The 22,834-nt window shown below is 40.6% G+C and overlaps 1 protein-coding gene across 1 annotated transcript; it reads right to left on the reverse strand.

Moving 5' to 3' along the window:
- Positions 1-2,420: 2,420 nt before the first annotated feature.
- On the reverse strand, positions 2,421-18,169 carry LOC124988197 (sodium-dependent glucose transporter 1C-like). Its single transcript, XM_047557473.1, has 4 exons — positions 17,533-18,169; positions 7,595-7,763; positions 6,270-6,386; positions 2,421-4,936 (listed from the first exon to the last, which is right to left on the reverse strand). The coding sequence occupies exons 1-4, from the start codon at positions 17,764-17,766 to the stop codon at positions 3,972-3,974; spliced, it is 1,485 nt and encodes a 494-aa protein (XP_047413429.1). The 5' UTR covers positions 17,767-18,169; the 3' UTR covers positions 2,421-3,971.
- Between the last annotated feature and the right edge of the window lie 4,665 nt (positions 18,170-22,834).

Here is a 22,834-nt window from a genome sequence, read left to right on the forward strand (position 1 = left end):
GTCAAAGACAGAGAAAGGAGAATGGTAGTTGCCAGGGGCTAGTGGGTGGGTCTAACAGGGAGTTATTACTTAATGGGTACAGAGTTTCACTTTTGCAAGATGAAAAGAGTTCTGTGGATGGATAGTGGTGATGGCTGCACAACAATGTGAATTTTCTTCTTGCCACTGAACTGCACACTTGAAAATGGATAATACATGGGCTAGAGTTATGGCTCAGTGGTAGAGTGTTTGCCTGTCATGTGTGAAGCCCTGGGTTTGGTCCTCAGTACCACATATAAATAAATAAATAAATAAATAAATAAATAAATAAATAAATAAATAAAGGTTCATCGACAGCTAAAATATATATATATATATATATATATATATATATATATATATATAAAAGAAAATGGATAACATAGTAAGATTTACATTTTACACCACACACCATTAAAAACACGTTTGTAAAAGTAGCTTATACTCCTAATGAGTTGTTCAGAAACTAAGAAGCCCAATATCTTGTGCTACTCATGTCAGACAATTTCAAAACCTTTCTCCAGCTCACCTAGTGACTAACTCAAAGCTAAATGCATCAAAGGCAAGCTGCAATAAATTTAGAGCCAGATACTGAATGCAGTTTGAAATTAACCTAAGCCAAAGACTGGGAATGTAGCTCAGTGGTAGAGCACTTGCCCAAAACATGCAAGGTCCTGGGTTCAATCCCTAGTACAACAAACAAAACAAAACAAAAAACCCTAAACCAATGGAAAACAAGGAAATATATAAGAATTGGTATTCAGTGCAGAAATAAATCATCTTTGAAAGATCCAAAAGAAATAAATAAAGCATAAATAGAGGACAGGAGAAGACACATTTAAAATAATTGCTGAACAAATGTTGGAAAATAAAAATTCTTCTGATCATAAATTTTCAACATATAAAATTTTAAATCATTAAATACGAAATTAGACTGATGTGATCCTGCAATATGTATAATCTAAAAAAATGAGAGATTACACTCTATTTATGTATGATCTATTAAAATGTATAAATGCATTCTACTGTCATGTACAACAAATTAGAACAAATAAAATTTAAAAATTTTTAAAAATATGAAACTACACAAATATAAAAATCCAATCAAGAGTTGCACACTTTGAGCCTGCCTGTAGTTCCAGTTACTTGGGAGTCTGTGTCAGGAGGATCACTTGAACCCAGGAATTTGATGCCACCCTGAAAAACATGGTGAGACCTTGACTCAAAAAAAAACAAAAAAACAAACAAACAAAAAAAATCAAACTCCAAGTTCAACCTAGCTCAAATGCCCACTGGTCAAAGTACATTTATGGAAAGGAGCATAAATTCTCCTCCTGACTACAAAGTCACCAGCCTGTTGGCGTCTTTGACACACAAGAGAGGTGCCAACCTTCTTTTTTTTAGGCCACTAAGTATCATCTACTATCCCCATTTATTAAGATCAGGGCTTTCTGAAAGGCTATGACAATTTGTATTATGCCATTTAACAAGATATCTACACAACCTTTCTGACCCCATATATTTGTTAATTTCTATGACAACAGCAAACAAATCCTTCCTGGAGACACCCTCTGTAGTGAATTATTTGATGCCTTATTTCTTACATTAGGCCTTTAATACTAAAATTTAAATTAAATTAAAAATACATTTAGTATCATACCATATTTTGAAGGCTAAATTCACCCTAATGTTGTCAGTGCTACTACTGGGAAGTATAGATATAAGTGTAGATGTAGACCTTGTCCATCATCCCAGAAACTTCTACTGGAGAGTACATTCGAGGGGAAGCTCCATGAGGGCAGGAACCTCTGAACTGTCACTAGTGTCTACCTGGCTTTTCTCACACAGATGGCAAAATAGGAGGTATCCACAAATCATGTGAAATAAATCATTAACAGTCAATGAAGTAAAGGGAGAAGACTAAAGGTACCTGTTTTAGAGCACTGCAGCATGTTTATGTAGGGTGTCTTGTACATAGTGGGGTGTGTATATTGTGTGTATGTGTGTAGAGGGTACACAGGGGGACTATGAACTCCTAAAGACAAAAAGAGTCAGATTTAAAACAAAACAGACAAAATTTCCATAAACAACAAAGTGGTCACCCCCGCTAAAATGTGGTCCTTCCTAACTTAAGTGTGGTCCACGGCCAGCAATAGAACCTCATCTAGGAGTTTGTTGCAAACATAATACAGAGGCCATTTGGTTTTTAATTCATGGAATTTGCATGATCTTCCAGTGTACATTTCTAATTTTTATGCCATGGCCTCTTTACCATGCTTTCTCCCTCAGCTCCATCTGTTTGTTTGTTTGTTTGTTTATTTATTTATTGGTACTGGGGATTGAACCCAGGAGTGCTTAACCACTGAGTCACATCCCCAACCTTTTTTATTTTTTTATTTTGAGATAGGGTCTCATTAAGTTGCTGAGACTGGCTTTGAACTTGTGATCCTCCTGCTTCAGCCTCCCAAGCTGCTGGGATTACAGGTGTGCACCACTGTGCCCAGATCAGCTCCATCTCCTACCTTCTAGAAATGGAAGCTGACAGTGGAATCCCTGTAGTAAGGAGCCTCCCAGCAGATAGACAACTGCCGCTGCCGAAGGCCCAACAGCCTGAGGAAAAGCAGTAAAGGGAACAGAGGCGATTTTCAAGCTCTGGCTAAGGAAAAAGTACAGTATAAAAAGAGAAACAGGCTCCTTCTTGTTAATTTCTCCACCAGCCCTCTCCATGTTGTTAGGTTCTTCACATGAGCCAATACTGTGAAGTGAAAGGGGCAGTGGTCCAAAAAAGGTGCCATGTTTCTGTGAGACAAACCAAAATTATTTTCAAAAGCAAATTTATAGAAATTAGACAATAGAAAGCAAACATTGTATTCCAGTGAAAATCAGAGGTCACGCAACATAAAACTTTGGAAAAGTAAACATAATCTCTCATCAGTTCTAGTCATTTATTGAAGGATAGCCATACCAGTTTGGCCATACTCTTATAAAGTTCCCTTTCTCTCATCCTTGGTGACCTGGGTCACCAAGTCACCTCATCTTTACTTTGGTTTCCCAGGTATTTCAAACTCAAGGAGGAAGAGCCCTGGATAGGTGACACAAGAATTCCAAACCCCAGGAAAGTCTGTGCCTCATTGTAAACTAAACTTCTAGCCTGGTTCACATACTTATAATGGGATTATCGCCCAAACCCAGTGAGGGTCAAGTTTTAAAACAGAAAGACCTAGACCTAGCCTTTGTTACTGAGGTAGGTCAGGGGCCTCAAAAGACCCATCTATACCTCTACTACTAATGTACTAATTCAAATTGCTTCTAATATCAGAACATAGTATCTCTAAATCCATCTGAACATATTAGCAATTAAATTAGCACATAAAATAACTTTTAAAACATCAGTGAATATAGTGTAATATTCATAATTGAATTACTATATATCGTTGAATTGAAGACACTGACTATAAAACAGAACCTTCAAAAAAAACCCTCCAGTGAAAATTTGTCACAATGTTAAATGGCAGTTTATGAAAGACTCTGGGAATTAGGAGAATATTTGGACACGTTTTAGCATTTGCTATAAATGAACCTGAAAACTTTGATCCCCAAAGCATGCTGAAATCTGCTAACGCTGCTCGGCCTTCTTCAGAATTGGAGATTATTCAAGGAAGTCAGTAAATTATCCATCTTCTCTTAGTGTTAGTCGCTTTAGTCCAATCTTCAGGCAAGGTGCTTCATAGGGGAATTGTCAATAGTAACTGAAGAAGAATCAAATATCAACTTATTTGAGAGGAATCAGAGTCTTCAGTTGTGGGCTCACTTAAACTATTTCTAGATATCTCTGTGACAATGTGCCTTACTGTGTCATTCATTTCAACCACTTCAAAACCCATTTCATTCCATTTTTGCTCTCCTCCCCTTCATTTGCTTTCTCATATCCCAGAACTAGAGGGTAAAGCTTATCAGTACTCACTGTTCCTGTTTGCTTTTTGTTGGCGATTGGGAGGCAAAGTGGCTAATTTATATAGTACAGGAAATATAACAGCAGTGGATATTGCTGACCCCAAACAGGTGTACAGAACTATTGGCAAATCTGGGTATTGTCCTTGAACAATTCCAATTATTGCAGGAATAGCCATTTCTCCAAGGGCACCACCAATTACCAAAAAGGCTGCAGATTTCCCACTTACGGTCGTGTACTGCTCAATCCAGGAAATACCACTGGGAAACGTGGTTGCCATTGAGGCCCCATACACCGAAGTGGCAATCCAGAGACAAAGTGGACTCTTGTCAAAAAGCACCAGAAACAAAGATGAAGCCAGGCTGCCAATGTTGCTCAACACAATCATGGTGCCAGGCTGTAGACAGGTAGCAAAGAAGATTGCCAGGCCCCTGCAGGCTGCAAAGGTCCCCCAGAAGATGGAGTTCAACCCAGCTGCTTCTCGTTCTTCCATGTCAGCATAGGTGGTGGCAAAGGAGAAAACATAAGAGCCATATGTTACCTCTGCTCCAACATAAAAAAAGAAGAACAGGAAAAGGAGGCAGAGAAGGCTCTTGTGATATTCAGCTCTTCTATATCCCTGAGCAGATGCTTTTGATTTTTCCTGCCTTGAGCTCTTCTTGAAAAACAGAGCAAACAGGAAGACAGACACTATAAAAACATAAGTGCCAATAAAAGCGTAAGCCCACAGGAGATTCATGTCATCAGGCAATCCAAACAGAGAGGCTGAGTCAGCTTCAGATGATCCATTGGTGGCTGGAGGCTGAAAGTCAGGCTCTGTGTGGTTTTCAGCAGACACTGTGGTACCCAAGGCCAATTTAGCCAGAAGTGGAGCCAGAAAGGCACCCAAGGCGAAACTGAAGTGTAAGGCCTGCATGTGTGGGGCTCCTTCATCCCCCCAAATATCCAAGATGAGGACATTACCACCTGCCAGTAAAAGATGGGGAAATGATTTATGTTAAACACAATTATCCTGTTAAAAAAAATAGGTCATTACTCTTACATAGAGGATGAATGTGTATTACATGGCCTGAGCTTTGTAAGAAAGTTATCAAATATCGCACCGAGTCAGTTCTCTGATTAAGGAACTATAACTCACTACCACCTGAGAGCTATACCTTATAACATCTCATCTGCATACTTGGAATTATACAGACTGGTAAATCACTTCCTTCCACTGCCAGGAACATAAACAAAGGATTTTTAGAAAACAGTGCTAACATCATATTGGGGAGTAATATTTATACCCCTAATTATTTCTAAATAGTTTAAACATATATTTATATATATATGATCAATCTTATCATATATTAGCCAAATTACTGAAGCTTTCTTTTCTTGGAACTGGTAGCTACTTCAAGAACTTTATTTACCTATGTATAAACCAGATGCAAAACACACATTGAGGAACCTGAATACTGCAGGACCCTGGTTGCCTGTTACGGGGAACAAGAACACCTTTCAGCAGCTGCACTCTCCCTGTCTGAACACCTGCAGGGTGAAAGGCCAGAAGCATCAAGTCTTTGGCTGCCTTTTTTGTTTTCAATTAGATATTTTCAATAAAAACATAATTCTCTACTGTAATTTTACAGCCAAAGGCTGAAGAATAAAACATTTCCACAATCTATCAATAATCATAAGGCAGAGAAGTGAGGCATAGAAGGTTGGATTTGGTGCTAAATAAATGTGAATGTTATTTAACAAGTTTTCAAAGACATGATAACAGATGGAAAAGCTTTACTGTAAGAGAAAAGGAACTTCTGAGAGAAAGTAACAGAAAGGAAAAATGAGGAAAATGGTGCATGCTACAGGTTTCTCTATGCTCAAAGGTCAGTGTGTTTTAAGTTGAAGGTTGCTTCTGTGCTTCTTCAGTCAAACAGTGGATCCACATTTGTTTTATCCTACTAACCATCAATTCCTCTTATGCTAAAATGATCAAATTCTATCATGACATGAAAAGCCCCTCACTTATAATGTAATTAGCCATAGCAGGGAGTCCTTCCCTGTTTGGATACTTAATTTAATAATCTCCCATAGAACAAAATTCTTTAATTTCACATTATAGTTGGCTGCTCAAAAATCAATGCCCAACTGGCAAGAAGAGCTGCAGGAAGAGTGGTTCTGACAGGGGGAACCCATGATTCACTCAGTAAGTCCATGTCATTTCAAGAGCATTTTCAAGGGACAGTTTAATACCATCTGCTCGCCTCTTCCTAGCAGTATGTCCAATCCCAGAGATGATACCAAAGAGTTCACTAACCTGTATCCAGCATGCCAAATGAGACACCGAAAACAGACATCATGACAATCAGCAACACTGCTTTCTTGCAAAAAGGAATAATATAAAGACCCACTGTGGTGGCCACCAGTGACATCCCTGAGGAGAAAAGTAATAAAGTCAGCTACAAAACACAGGAATCATTAGGAACTTAAGTGTTGAATGTTTTCTTTCACATGTGGAAGCTATAGCAAAGTAATGGGGAAAAGGATGGGGGATCAGATATCATAAAGATATAGGGAAGATCAGTGGAGTAGACGGAGGAGATTGAAGAAAAGAAGAAGGGACAGAAAGGGGGAGGACACCTGTAATCCCAGTGACTTGGGAGGCTGAGGAAGGAGAATCACGAGTTCAAAGCCAGCCTCAGCAACTTGACAAGGTCTTAAGTAACTCAGCAAGGTCCTGTTGCTAAATAAAACATAAAAAGGGGCTTGGGATGTGGCTCAGTGGTTAAGCACCCTGGGTTTAATCCCTAGTGCCAAAAAAAAAGAAAAAGAAAAAGAAATGCAATCAGTGTAGTGACTTGTAGCAAAACTTTAAATAAATTAGTTTAGGGCATAGGAAAGAAAATACAAAATATATATATTTCAGCTGGCATGTAGGTCATTGGTGGAATGTATACATAACATTCGGAAGGCATTGGGTTCACTCCTGAGGACAACAGATAATCAAAAACAATTGCGCACACACATACACACCAACTTTGGAAATAGGAGGAGTTATTTACTTATTCATCAGCAATAAATTATTCCCCTTGTTTCCAAAAGACTCCTATCACATTAAATTTGCTTTAAATATGTAAATTTATTCAAAACAGAGTATGTTAAAGCTTTGCCATCTATTTCTAGGGTCAGGTAGAGCAGTCTGGGGTCATCATGACATGGGGCAGCAGGGACAAAAATGTGGCCTACCTCGGTGCACTCACCATCCCCCGCCCCTTCACTTTCAACCCAGCCTCCACAGAGCCTGGGCAGATTCCAGGGATCATTCTGATCCCTGTGGCCCCAGGAGATCTGCCCTACACCCTGATGAGCAGAGTCTTTGGGACAGTCGTTGTGTGACCCTGGAGTGATGCCTAAATTACAGGGAAGGTCGGGAAGTCTAAGCACACACACAGCTGAGGGCCCAGCAGACTCCCCTGAACTGCCAAGGTGAGGGCAGGACCCCGGAAACCCAGCTTCCACGGAGGACACCTGAACACCACCCATTTCAGTTGCAAGCTCTCTGCACGCTACTGTTTTCATTTTTAAAGACAAGTTCTAAACTCTTTGAAAATCACCAAGAAGTGAAAATTAGTGTCTACTTACCCAAAAGTAAAAAGTGATTCATACAGTCAAAAAGAATGCCACCAAGCACAGAGCCACTCAAATATCCAAAAGCACGACCCACAAATATTTCAGAAAGACTGCTGATGTTTCGGTTCACATTTCTTGCCAAATCTTGGAATGTGGGTCCCAGTATAGCAACAGTCATTCCCTGAAATATATAAGAACAAATAGCTTTTCCATATTTAAAAAAATGTTTTTAATTTGCTTGCATTTAAAAGTGGGAGGAGAATATAATGCAATACAGAGAATGACTTGAAAGTTCACAGTAAGGAAAAAAAATGTATGATAATGCTAATATTATTAGAGTGATAGATTGCTGCTATTTTTTCTTTTTAAAATGCTCAATTAAAAAAAAATCTGTAGTTCTTTTGGTTTTTTTTGTTGAAATCTGTTTCCTATTTGAATAATACCCTAAAAAGTCTACTGTGTATTAATGGAGGAACTTTAGATTACATAGAGGGAAATGATGGGTGGTATGAAAAATGGTGGAATGAGACAGACATCATTACCCTATGTACATGTATGATTACACGAATGGTATGAATCTACATCATGCACAACCACAGAAATGAAAAGATGTACCCCATTTGTGTGCAATGAATCAAAATGCAGTCTGTAAAAATAAAAAATTAAAAAATAAAAGAGTTAATAGGATCTAGGGATGAACTCAGTGGTAAAGTGCTTGCCTCGCATGCACAAAGTCCAGTATTTGATCCCTAGCACTGCAAGGGAAGGAGGGAAGAAGGAAGGATAAAAGAAAGGGAATGTAACATTAAATCTATTCTTGAAACAGTTGTCTGTTTTGACATATACTACATGCACCAACATACAAGTTTAGATGTTAAAAATTCAAATTATCACATTTTCTCTTTCTCTCTCTCTTCAGGGGCACTCAACCACTGAGCCACATTTCCAGCCCTATTTTGTATTTATTTAGACAGGGTCTCACTGGGTTGCTTAAGCACCTTGCTTTTTTGCTGAGGCTGGCTGAACTCGCAATCCTCCTGCCTCAGCTGCCCAAGCCACTGGGATTACAGGCATGAGCCACCACGCCCAACCAAAACATTCTCATTTTTGATATTGTTAAAATAGCAATGTTTCTGGTGTATATAGGGGGCTTCCATTCAATGACACAGACAATAAGCAGGAGATAATATAAGCATTTTAAATATTATAATTTTCTTCAAAGAAACCTTCAGCCATGAGGAATATAACCTGTCAAGCTTTCTGAGAAAACTTTACATACTAACATACAGAATGATTTTAACAATAATTTTTTATTCAAAGATAATACATTATGAAAAATTAAGTTTGACATAAACCAGCCTCCATATATTACAAACTGTAGCCTAATATGTCAAAAAACTGTAACCTAAGAGTATATTCTTACAACTAATGCCCACATCTTGACCAATTTTATCAGTTAATCATAGGCTGTACACTGTTCAGATTGTCCAAATGAGGCAAACGCAAAGATACAACTTACGTACTATAACTTCCTTTTTCTCACTATAAATACTGACTGCCCATATTGCTGGGTGGGTTGTCTCAAGCTTTTATTTGTCCACAGTGCTGCCCAGTTTATGAATCCTGTCATTGCTCAAATAAACTCTGTGAAATTTGTCTAAAGTTTTTCTTTTAACTGATAAGCATCAGATGTGCAATATGAAATAGAATTCCAATAACCTCCAGGAACACTGAGAGATCAAAGAAATTTACAAATCAAGGTCTCTTGTGCCCATTGATCTCACACAGTGACTGAGCTCATTAGCAAGTTTTCTTTTCAAGTAAGCTTCAATAATTTGAGTAAAAAGCTCTCTACCTATATTTGAGCTTTTTTTTTTTTTTTTTTTTTAATGGACTGAGTCCATAACCACATTAAATCTGACATTTCACTGGACTGTATCCAGTTAGAGGCTTCCGGTAGTTACCTTATGAAATCCAAAGAGATATCCTGGGATATCAGGAGTCAGGGAGTCCACTTTCTGGGGCACCCACAAACTTTATTCACAATAAAATGGGCTCACATCTGTGTTTTTGGATAAAATGGGTTAACCTTCCTAGGGACACCATAGAGTTATAGTGGTCACATTGAGAAAGTTTCTACCTAGATGAAGTTTCTCACTTGAGAGATGCATAAGAGAAGATACAAAAACCACAAAATCAGTGAGATGCATCAACCTTATGTTATCCCTATTGTACAAAATTTGTCAACAAGAAAAACAATTTATGATGGATAACTGTTCAATGTCTCATTTTTATAAAGAACTAGAACATAGTTGTTAAAAAAAATAAGTGAAATAAATCTATGTAAGATAAGACACTCATGTAAGATATTCTTCCGATACCAGAAGTGGTATAACATTATTATCAAGATTAAAAAGTTGGGGTTGAGGGGACTATATATAAATAACAATTTAATTGTTAAGGCTAGCAAAACCTAACAAAACCTAAGGTGGCAGCAATGAAAGTTTGCCTCCTCTAGTTTCTTATGACAGAGGGACTGAAGATATTTGGAGCTGTTAGTAAACGTGTTCTGTGACACACTGACAAGTTATACTTTGAGAGAGCACATGCTTCTAGAAGTTATGATTCATAGATTTGCCAATCTACACATGGTTGATGTGATATACACAATGGCTTGCTTCCTACATATCACTGCAAATTAAGTCACTAAAGTTTAAGAATTCTAATATATGAAACTAAAATTCATACAAATAAGAAGGGGGACACCCTGTATGCAATCGTACAAGGAAGATGAGATGTGTTTTTGGTAAGGAAAAGCTGTGGTATTAAGAAATGCTGTTTTATTGAGGGAAAAATAGAATAATTTTTGTTGTAAAGTAGATTGACTTGTTCTAAAATGATAAGAGGAAAACTACCAGACAAAAACTGAATGGATAAGGAAGTTGTAGTAGGTATGTGGAAGATAAATCTTGTGAAAGGAATTTTACACATGACCAAGCTGGTTATGATTAGAAGGGAATTACGTAGAAGTTTTACTAAAAATGGAGCATTAATATCTAAAGTGCACCACAAAACAAGATTTTGGTTCTCTCTGTTAAAATAACAAAGTTTCCTTAGAGTATTGGTCAGTTCTTAACCACATTTGAGGTTATGGACTAGAAGACAACACTTGTGTCTTAGCAAGATTCCTGTGCTTCATGACATCTTTACCAAGTTTTTGATCACTCACAGAATCAAGTCCTCTCTCCTAAAAGGGTTAACTAAAATTTATGTCATTTTTGGTATGTACCTTTGAAGTGTTACCATCACTTTGGTTAAGTGAATGTGACTATAGTATAAAATGACCTGTGGTTTAATTTTGATGACATGCCTTAAACCTTTCATGTTTTTGTTAACTTTCCAAAATAATTCTAAATTGTCTTTTTCTTGATCTTGAATTCGTTTTGGGGGTTTTCCTGAAGAAGCCTTAGAACCCTTGGAACTGTCAAAAGAACAGCTCTCTTTACAAAAAGAGATACAAACTAATTGGGCTTATTTGATGCATCAAATTATAAGGGGAGCATTGTCACCTAATAAGTAATGCTAAAATTTATTTGAGTTATATTTTTATGGATATGTTATTAATATGTTTCAGAGACTATATGAAGTTCCTAGAAATCTAATAGTCCTAGTATTATACCAACAGTCATAATTCTGATTATTCTCATTCAGTGTTGCATGCAGGAGCCTGGCACAGTGGCATGCACTGTAGTACCAGCCACTCTGAAGGCAGAGGCAGGAAGATCACCTGAGCCCAGGAGTTTGGGACAGCATGGACAACATAGTAAGACTCAGTCTCATTCAAAAAAAAAAAAAAAAAAAAATGTTGTATACAAAGGAATAAACAATTTTTCTTATCAATTGCACTCTCATCTTACCTTTAACCATGGCCATTTAAAACTTTTTCATGCACAGTTAATTGTTTAATTTGGGCCATTATCAATTTGGTGTTGAAGGACATTCAAGGAAAGGACTGTCATGTACAGGTCTCTGATAACTTAAAGACAATTCTACTGGACGAGTAAGAATTCTCAGAACTGTAATGAAGAAACTGAGTAACTTGTAAACATCAAGTTGATGTTTAATCAGCTTTGTATGATAGTCATTCATTTAACCAAATCACCCAGTGAGTGGAGCATGCCTGTAATTCCAGGTTCTTGGAAGGTTGAGGCAGGATTACAAGTTTGGGACCAGCCTGGACAATTAGCAAGACCCTGTCTCCAAATTAAAGATAAAAGGGGCAGGTATGTAGTTTCGTAGTATAGTGCCTCTGGGTTTAATCCCCAGTTTAAAAAAAAGGGGGAGATCTAAATCACGAGTACACACGGAGCACTTGGATGGCTGCCCTGTCCTCAGAGTCGTCACAGCTTCCATGATTAAAAACTCTGTGCTCTTTTTTTTTAAAAAATATTTCTCAGTTGTCAATGGACCTTTATTTATTTATATGCAGCGCTGAGAATCAAACACAGTGCCTCACACATGCTAGGCAAGTGTTCTACCACTGAGCCACAACCCAACCCAGCTCTGTGCTCTTAAGATGCATCTTAGAACAGATCAAATGATTCAAATTATGAAAAAACATTGAAGGGGTGACTTTAAAATTGTATGATAAGCTTATAATCAATATTTGGTTTGCCAAACCCCAAATTCTGTTAAGACAATGAAAAAAAAAAAAAAAAGGAAATCCAGCAGATGGATTTCATTCACTTGCCACCTTCAGTGCACATTTTCTGGTTGTATAGACACTCTCCCATGGAGAAAGGCTGATTCCATAAGAGTAGTTACAGTTATTAGAAAATGTGTTTTCCATATGGGGCATTCCTGGGGTAAATCTCACTGCACAAGAAAAAAACTGCCAAGCGCAGTGGCTCACACCTGTAATGCCAGTGGCTCAGGAGGCTGAGGCAGGAGGATCGCAAGTTCAAAAACAGCCTCAGCAATTTAACGAGGTCCTAATCAACTTAGCAAGCCCTATCTCAAAATAAAAATTAAAAGGTCTGGGGATGTGTCTCCATGGTAAAGTGCCCCTGGGTTCAATCCCTAGTATCAGAAAAAAAAAAAAAAAAAAAAAAAAAAAAAAAAAGATGCAAAACTGTTTAAACAAAAGGGGGGTACTACAAACACAATGGTATTAGACACAGTTCACTTAAAAAACGGAATTGCCTTTTAGTCAAAGGTTCTACCAGATGACAATCAGATTCACTCCCTCTGAAGAGCAGAATGACTTTTTGTGAAATAGTTCTTGGAAAACCTATGCCCTCAATAATTTTACCACCACTCTATAAATCGATGTGACTCAATAGGACAAGGCTTTAATGCATTATATTAAAACATATTTCCCACCAAGTAAAAATACCCTTTATGTCCCACCAACTGATGACAACCAACACTTTCATGATCTAAAACCTAGAGAGTCGGTCTTTTGGAAATCATACCAGAAAATTACTGTGCTTGACTCTGTTGGAAGGGACCATGTCAGGTTTCTCTCCTGCAGAAAACTTTCAAGGAGTGAATCTTGGATCCACCTCTCTCAACTAAAAGGGGCCCTTCTAGATTCCTTGTACTGTATACCTGTTGGAGACCCTGTTGAAGCAGTGAAGTTTCTTCCCTGAGGCTGAGGGCATCCTAGAGGGGGACAGCTTTCCCAAGATCAGGGATCAGGACTTCTCCAACATCCTAAAAGCCTTATCTTTCCCTCCCGCCTTTTCCCTCTATTACCTGCTGAATTAACTCCATCCCTTTGCTTACAGAAAAAATACATGGACCAAACTCCATGAATGGCTTTAGCAAAGGCTAATGCTGTAGCAAAAAAAAAAAAAATCAGAGCAATCATTTATTTGGTTTGTTGGCTAATGCCCCCAAACCAGAAAACAACTTCGCTTATGCCAATGCTGCCCCATGTTCCCAATGACTCACCTTGAAACCCCAAAGAAAGAGTGGAAGTGCTTCTTGATATTCTAGACATCACTGTTCCATGCTTTCCGACACTTGCTTGAAATAGGACCCTGATATTTTCAATTAATAACATAATCACTTCCAAATATAGAAAACCTATGAGTGATGTCTGCAAAAGTTGTGTGTCTAGGGGCTGGGGCTGTAGCTCAGTGGCAGAGTGCTTGCCCAGTATGTGTAAGGCACTGGGTTCAATCCTTAGCAACATAAAAATAAACAAATAAAATAATGACAAACTACAAGCTGTTTTTTAAAAGTTGTGAGCTGGGAATTAACTAGATGGATACAAGCTGAGTGATGTCTGCAAAAGGTGCACGGCGATGCCAGATATTGCAAGCGCAAGACCCAAGGATTACAAATACTTGTATAATGTCACATTAAATACAACAATGTCCCTTCCCAATAAACAAGGTTATATACCCTTTCAACATGATATAAAGGAATCACAAAAAATAAGTTTCCCACTGGACTTCGTTCAGAACTCCGCAGATTTCCCATGAATAAATTTAACTGACCTCTGCTCAAAAGCCACTAGATGGCACTGTTTTCCAGTCTCCAAGGGCCTTTATGGGTCTGTAGATATTTGTCTACTCTGTTCTGCATCTACCCTGGTTCAGATCTTGCTCTCCCCTGCTCACTCCAGCTTTCTCAAGAGCTTTCCCTGGTCTGGGGTTGTAGCTCAATGGTAGAGAGTCTAGCATGTGTGAGGCCATTGTTTCAATCCCCAGCACTGCAAAAAAGGAGAGAAAACCCTTAAAAGAGCTTTCCCTGAGAGTTCTGCTACCTTCCATAATTAGAAGTCAAAGACGTCAATATTCAAAATTAGTACCAACCTTGAAGAAAATAAAAATAAATCAGTTTTCATTGAGGAAAGTCTCTAACGGGATTCTTAGGTTTTTATTTTGGGCAGGATGGGTGCCAACTGTATGAAACTTGAAGCTAACTAGTAAATTGAGACAATTTTGGATCCTGTATCCAATCAGACTTCCCAAGGGAACAAAACTGACTAGAGTGAGAATATTAATGTTCAATAAAAACACTTAGTGGAGCAAAATTTAGCTTTAGATCTTACTGAAGCCAGAATTAAGGACAGATAGTTAGTGTAGAAATAGGAAATCGGGTCAATTCGAGGAAGTGAAGCCATGAAGCCATCTGCCTCTGGAAGCTGGAGACTGCCCCTGGAAGAATGGAATATCAAGGATCTCCAGAGCCCATTGATTACCAGATTTACCTGCCTTTATCAAGGAGTGCAAGCATGGAGCTGCTAATTAATGCCCCCTGGGCCCTTGCCTGCCTGAATCACCCTGGCCCTCCCCCTGCCCATGGCTTCTCATTTAATGCAAAACCAGGCCTAGTCAGGTAGGCAGGAAGGAGAGATAAGGGGGGAGAGAACTGGAGAACAAAAGAGACTTTAACCTATAAAAGATGTAGGGTGCGCTCACTTCTTGGGACTTTTAGAACATCAGCCATGGCCCCCTTCTTCCTGCGGGGAGAAGTCTGTATTATTACCTTTAAATAAAACCTGCTTAATATGCTTGCCTTGGCTTGCTTCTCTAGTGCTCAGACTTCAACATTAGAAGGAGCAGAACTCGTCACCGGTAAACGGCGGTATCATTACCACTCATGTAGAGGGCTTGAGTGTGGTCCTAAACAATACTGAGTGTTATATTTAACATTCTAATTTCATTTCAAATTTCATTAATACAGAAAGGGCAATTTAAAAGATGTTTGATCAGCTGGGGGTGTAGTTCAGTTGTTATCGAATGTGCTTAGCATGCATGAGGCCCTGGGTTCAATGCACAGCACACATGTGCAGACACACAAACACGAAGTCTGGCTGATGATACTGCTGCTTCTCTACATACTGCCACTGCATACATTAAGAAAGTTTCTCGGGGCTGGGGAGATGGCTCAGTCGGTAGAGTGCTTGCCTTGTGAGCACAAGGCCCTGGGTTCGATACCCAGCACCCAAAAAAAAAAAAAAGTTTCTCAGGGAAAGAAACACAATGTGTTTAAGAGAGCTGCTAAGGGCTTGCTGGCAACTCGAGTGGAAGGGAGGATGGCAAGCCTGGCTCTTCCAGGTGTTCCCAAACTTCATGTTTAGTGGGTCTTCAGGTTCCTATAACATGTGTACCAGGCCAAGAACAAAAATACTTTTATACCAGTCCATTTATAGTTCCTTAATCAACATCATGTTGCAAAGACTATGACCAACTGAACTTCATTGAATTCTCTTTATTGTGTGACCTTTGGATTCTCTGATTCTGATTATGGAATGTACTTTAGCCTCTTGGTAGAAATCATGATGGTAATCATGTCTCTCTCATGGGTTGGATTCCCCTCAAGAGTCACAGATGCTTCTACCTAACCATCCCTTCTACATCAGGCTGGCAACAAAAGCATTGAGAATGTATAATCATCCAATTCATTTGTCATTGTACATTGTGAATTCCATAATTATGCCAAACTTGTCAGTTATGTTGGCTCAAGGTTTCAGTCAATCTCAAAACTGAGTACTGACCAGAAGGTTGGAATTGTTATATTGGGCCTAAAGCTGCCTGCATATGTGGGGAAGCTTAACACACCTTAATAGGTCAACAAACCGCACCTGAGAGTATATTCCTGGAACAAGTTGTTGTGCAGCTAAGTGCATCACATACTGCAAACTGCTCAGAAATGTGCACCCAGGCAAATGAGCTGTAACAATTCAAGTTATTTCTATATGTCACTTTCTTGTTCTGTCAATAGATACTGCCTGCCCACCTTCCTTGGTGGGGCTTTTTGAACCTTTACTGGTTCAGGTGCTGCCAGGTTCCTGAATCATTCCTCTGTGCAAAGAAACTAAAATTAAATTGTATAACCTTTTCTTTTTTAACAACTGTTAGCTTTCAGAGGAAATTCCTTGGACCCTTTAATAAAAAAAAAAAAAAAAAAAAAAACTTTTCTAATTCATCTATATTTCAAGAATACTTGTCTCTTAATTGCACTGCTCTGCTCCAAACTCAGGGTGTGCCCACCGTCTGAGCAAGGAGCAGTCCAAGCCTGAGAACCAGGGTGAGCACAGGTGCAAAGCAAGAACCTAGTATATGGAGAAAAGCCAGTGCACTGGCTGTAATCAAATTATTTCATGCCAAAGGATTTACAAGACCAGGCACAGAATGAGGGATCACCCAGCATTTGCAGTGTTACCTTTCTCACACCTCACCCCTAGGACTCCCAATTAAAAAAAAAAAAAAAAAAAAAAACAAACTTTAACAAATAATTGTGACTAGGTGTCTCTAAGATACTATGTTGTCACAAATGGCTTTCCTCAGGTGGCTCGACCTCTGTATTTCCCTAAGATGGGTAAGAAGAAAGTTCCCCAAAACAGTGAATGAGGGGCAGCCCAGAAATTTAGCAAAAGGGGCTTCTAGCCTGCACTTTGCTCCAAGGAAGACATATTGGGATTTGAAAGTTTGATTTAAATACAACGAAGGGCAGAGTAAGCAACGTTCCAAACTCTGCCACTTAATCAGCTGTGCGTTTGATGAAAGTCACATTCCTCTCTGGGTCTATTCCCTATCTGCAAAACTAAGTAGTTGGCTGCATTTGGTCAAGTCATCAGGATAGGGAATCCCAGAAAAGCATTTTTCTGTGTCATAATTCCAGGTATAGATGGCAGTGGCTAAAAAACTGCAATCCCTTTTGCTGCTTCTCACCAAACGAGGAGGCTAGGAAACTTTGCCGCGGTTAAAAAGCATTTTAGGAAAAATCTATTTCGCGTTTGACAATAACTCCCCACAAGTTAGAACTATGACCGGTTCTTAGACGACTACACTGAGACTCAGGCAGATTAACTCGAATGTTCCCAGGGTCACACAATATGCAGGGAACGAAGGACAGACTCCAAATCGGAAGGTCACTTTCTCTGCAAGGCACCTGCTCGCCAGGGTCTGGGAGGGTCGCAGCCCAGCTCTTACCAGCCCCAGGAAGGCCGCGTACACGATCACGGTGGTGAACCAGCGCAGCACGCTCGCCGCCCGGCTGCTCCGCCCGCACACCTCCATCCCTTCGGGCTCTTTCCTTGCGGGGCCCTCGCTCTGGAGGAGCCGCTGCCCCGCAGCCACGGCCCCGGCACCACGGAACTCCTGCTCCAGCTCCAGCTTGGCCACTCCGGAGACGTGGTCTTGCTGCCGCCGAGCTTTTCCGCCCATCCTTGGAGCTCTGAGCCGTCGTCCCTACTGACCAGAAGGTCCCTCCCTGTGCCACCGCCCCCGAGGATCCTTCACGATTCAAGGTATGAGAAAGTCGTACTTTGAACCGCGCGGCTGTCGCAGGTAGCGACCCGAGGCTCCCACTATTTCTGGGAGGATCACGTGGCAGACACCAGGTCTCTTGCCAACCAGGATCCTGCAGCGATCCGACGTGTCGTGTTGCCTGGGAGACCGGCGTCGCCCTCAAGCTTCAGCTGCGGGCTTTGCCGAACCCACTGCGACCCCTGACCGGCGCCCCGCGACGGAGCGAGCTGAAGCTGCAGCCTGGGAACCCAGGAACCCGAAAGGAAGACGCGCGTCCTGGCGGCTCCCGCGGCTCCGAGGCTCCCGGCGACCGGGCTGTGCCTGCGGAGGAGTCTCAGCGCGCCTGGCCGCGGCCTCCGCCAGCGCCGCCCGAGCCCCCGCCAGCCGTCGCGCGGTGGTCTCCTCCTGGGACTCTGCGGCGGGCCCGGGGGACAAAAGCACCTCCACATCCGGCCCGTGCATATCCAGGCCAGTGAAAGGATTTAACACCCAGGCACAGAAGCCCGGAGAGCCCAACAGCAAGGAGTAGGCGCCACACGCCTAGTGAGAAGGGCAGCGAGCCCGTCTCTCCTGCTGCGGAAACCAGGGGACTTCCGTGTGAAAGGGACGCACCGAACGTGTGAGCAGCGAGGATTCCGGGAAGATGAAAAGCAGCTCCACCAAAGGCGAACCGGGCAAGGACACCAAGGAGGTGCGAACGCTGGTGTGATGAGCAAGGATCCTTGTAGCAGGAAATAATGAAGAGATTTCACGTTGGAGACCCAGGTGTTGGTCTTAGTCAACTCCCTTTAAACCGCTGGTGCTAAATCACCCCCACCACGTGTGCTTATGCCCAGTGGAGGAGCACTCGAATTTCTGGAATTGGACCTCAACCTGAAGGATTCCTTGCAGCTGGCAGCCCTTAAAACTCTAAGAGTGCAAGTGCGGTTCGACCAAACGGACAGCTGGAGCATCAGATGACCTGACTTACAAATTTAGCTTCAGTAAGTTCAAACTAATAGAAATGTAATTTTTAGAACAAGAGAAAAATGAATTTAATTGTCACGTGTTTTGTTTCTATAACTTGCTCTGGTAGAGCAAGAAGTAACCTCACTGCTAGAGGTAACCTCAGCAATCGAAAATAATTTTTCAGCCGGGCACAGTGGCTCTGGTCTGTATTCCCAGCGACAAGGAAGGCCGAGGCTGGAGGATTGTATGTTGGAGTTCAGCTTCAGCAACTTAGCAAGGGCCTAAGCAACTTAGAGAAACCCTATCTCAAAATTAAAAAGTAAAATGGTCTGGGGATGTAACTCAGCACCAGAGCATCCCTAGGTTCAATCCTTAGTACTAAAACAAACAGCTGGAAGTTCTAACCAGCTGGAAATACAAATGATTTGCAAACTTAAAAAAAAAAAATAGATTAGGGAAAATCTGGGATCAGGACTGCACAATCCCTCATCCACATCTTGCTACCAGTACCTATTCAGGCCTCAATCAGCTGACAGATTGAAAGAGGAAAGTTATCTGTCCTGGAGATTCCATCTGGCTCCACTCTCTTTGACTGACCCTCTGTCACCAATTCCCTATGAACTGCCTCTCCACCCCTATGCTTTTTCCCAAACAGGTTTTGGAGCAGAAATCCTTCTGTGAGAATAAGTGGCCTGTGATTGACTGCCTGAGCAGAGGCATTTGTTGCTGTATCAAAAATGTTATTATATTATAAACTCCCCTTCCCTGAAGGAGTTTGAATCTAGAAAGGAAAGACATTCAGCAAAAGTAAGGTAGCTGCTAAAGCAAATGTGACCAGAGTTAAAAAGCTATTTGATCCATAATTTTTACGAGCCCCCTTTAAAAAAAGAAAAGAAAAGAAAAAGCATATATGCAACATAGCTAAAAAATATTACATTGCACCTCTGTATCTTGTCAGAAACTTCATGTCAGGAAGTAAATGAAAATTACTAAATGTTAACTAAACAGCAAATGTTTTGCCAGGTGCTATGGCACACTCCTGTAATCCCAGCATCTTGGGAGGCTGAGGCAGAAGAAGTTCAAAGCCAGCCTCAGCAAATACTTGAGGCTCTAAGCAACTCAGCTAGACTCTGTCTCTAAATAGTCTCTAAATAAAATATGAAAGAGAGCTGGGAATGTAGCTCAGTGGTGAAGCACCCCTGGGTTGAATCCCCAGTACAAAAATAAAAGTTTTGGAGAATAGACAGAGGCATCGGGATGTCTTCAGATTTAACCAAAGTTGCTAGAATCGTGAAGTCCCCATTTAGGCAGAGATAAGGGGTGGGCACCACTGTGAGTAGACCTACATAAGAAAGAGTGAGTCCTGGGGCCTAGAAAATTCTACTTCTTGCCATGTCCCATCTTGGCTGTGCCATGGGAAGCAGCCCTCTGGCTCCCCAACCTAAGCTAAAAGAAAAAACCAGGTTCGCATTAAGGAGCTAGGGATATATTTAGGAGCCTGTTGGTACTACAGTGTCTACCTATGACTTGTTTTCTGCAAATATTTTATGACAGAAGACTAATATTTTAAAACTCACAATTGGAGGTATCTTTACAGACAAATACCCAGTATAGGGATAACAGTGACTGAAAGTTGTTCCCCCTCAGCCAGTTATTCTCCAAGTATGGTCTCCAGACCAGCAGCAGCAGTGCACCTGGGAATTGACAGAAATGCAAATTCTTGGACTTCACCTCAGATATCCTGAAACTCTGGAGGCAAGACTAGCATGGTGAGAAACTCTGGGCCAAACTGAACACTCAAACCAACCACCAAGAATAGAACCACTCACCCCTCCCAGCCCCAGCGTAACTGGAGGTGAAGTTGATGGACAAGGCAGAGGAGCCGTGGGACTGGAAGAAAGCGCAGAAGTTGAGTCAGATGGTGTTCAAGGAAAACCGTGCGTGCTATGGGTTGAATATGGTTTGTCCGAAGCTTATGCTGAAATTTCACTCCCAATACGACACATTAAGAAATGGAACCATGTGGAACCTTTAAAAGGTGATTAGGACTTGACCAGCAAAGAAGATCATCACCAGTTATTGTCCCTCAACTTTGGATAAGAACCATGAGAACAAAACAAAGCAAAAAAAAAAAAAAAAAAAAAAAAAAAAAAAAAAAAAAAAAATCCTCTTTTCTTCATAACTTAACCAGTCTGTGGCATTGAATATAGCAACAGAAAATGGACTAATATGACATATGAAGTTGCACCTGTCTTTCTTGGTTATTCAGTAGAACAGTGATCAGTAAATCAATATTGCCATTACAGAATGGAAATGCATAACTTGTTGAATGAGTGACAAAGCACTGACAACCAACTGTGGACCAGGCATGAGACAAACAGTAAATAAGCTTGGAGAGTCTAGTGGGAGAAACTAGTAATCAAGCAGTGGCCCTTGTTGTGGCTCTTGTGACCATGTATTGGATGCTGAGGAAGCAGATGAAGGACTCCTACCTCAGAATTGGGGGGGGTCAAGGAAGGTGTTGAGAGCTAAAGCACAAATAAGAGTCAGATGGAGGGAGTAGGACTCAGGTACAGAATCCATTGAGGTTTCCTTTTCAATAAAGAGGCTTTGTTTCCAGATGATTTATTCTGTCATTCACACAGGACAATTTTTAAAAATGTTCAAGACATCTCCTAACTGGTAAATAAGTGAAATATAGCACATGTAAGAAAATAAGTCAGCTTTTGATTTATTTGGGCCCTTGAAGTTTTCAGTTTGGCTAAATAATCATTCTTCTGGCTGCTCACAGATTTGAAGTTATAGAGGATGTTATACCCACTCACCAAAATTATAAAATGTGATAATGTGATAAAAATACTAAAGGATTTTTTTTTTTTTTCGATGCTGGGAATTAAACCCAGGGCCTTGTGCTTGACAGGCAAGCACTGTATGAACTGAGCTATATCCCCAGCCCCGTGAAGGATCTTTTTGTGAAGAAGTCACAAATATGGATGTTTGTTTGATCAGTGTTTCAAGAAATAAATGGTAGTGTCTAATTTATTGTTGAGGCAGGCCCAAAGTGGCTGTAGTTAGGCTCCTTGCAAGACTTCCAGTGGGCTGTTATGTTTTTAGTGTGTAGCCAGGACTAGGAACTGGCTATGTTATGGTTAGTCAAGGTCATAAACATGAACTTGTGAGTGTGTGCACCTCACTTACATAACCTGTTGGTAGTGTGCCTTCTTTGACCTGCATATAAAAAGGACTTATGGAAAAGACTTGGGGTGAAACGGGTTAATGGGGACAAAAATGGGACAAAATTAGGGCTAAAATGAAACTGGCTGGGGGATGAAACTGGAGGCTGAGGCTGTGGCCACCACTGAATAAAGCATGTCTACTATCCCTAAAAAAATAAAAAAATGTAAAAAAAAAAGATTAGATGAAGTCAACTCTTATTAAAAAATTTAGACCAGTAACTGCAAAATAGCACCTCAACCACTTTCCAGGTCTCCTGAGTGTTGGAGGGCACCCAAAGGTCTTGTTTTTATAAACTTTCCAAAAATGCCTGCCTTTGCTCCTCCAACACTGTGGTTTCTTGTTCCAGGACGCATCCTTCAGTCCACAGTATTTGTTGAGCCTCATGTAAGTGTGTTAGCTTTTACTCCTATATCTCAATTTTCACAATACTCTGAATGTCACCTTAGGTGTTTATAGCTAGGAGGATTAAGGCATACTGGTCAGTGACAACTTGCCCAAGGTCAGTTAGCCAATCAGTGGCAGAACATGAAAAGCATAAGGATGGCCCAAGAAATAAATCTGGGTCCAAACCTGCAGTTCCAAGCACCCAGCTGTTCCAATTCTTTCTGGTAATTCCAATACTGTTAGGAAGTGAATCAGGGTATGACTTGGTGGGATTGCCAAGAAAAGTTATACCAGCTGAGAAAGAAAGGCCTTACATTCGTTTGTTTTGTTTTTGTGGTTCTGTGAATTGAACCCAGGACCTCCCACAGGTTAGACCAGCTCCTTAACACTGAGCTAAATCCATGACCCTTTTTAT

This window comes from Sciurus carolinensis, chromosome 7 (genome assembly GCF_902686445.1).
Source record: "Sciurus carolinensis chromosome 7, mSciCar1.2, whole genome shotgun sequence".
Lineage (NCBI taxonomy): Eukaryota > Metazoa > Chordata > Mammalia > Rodentia > Sciuridae > Sciurus > Sciurus carolinensis.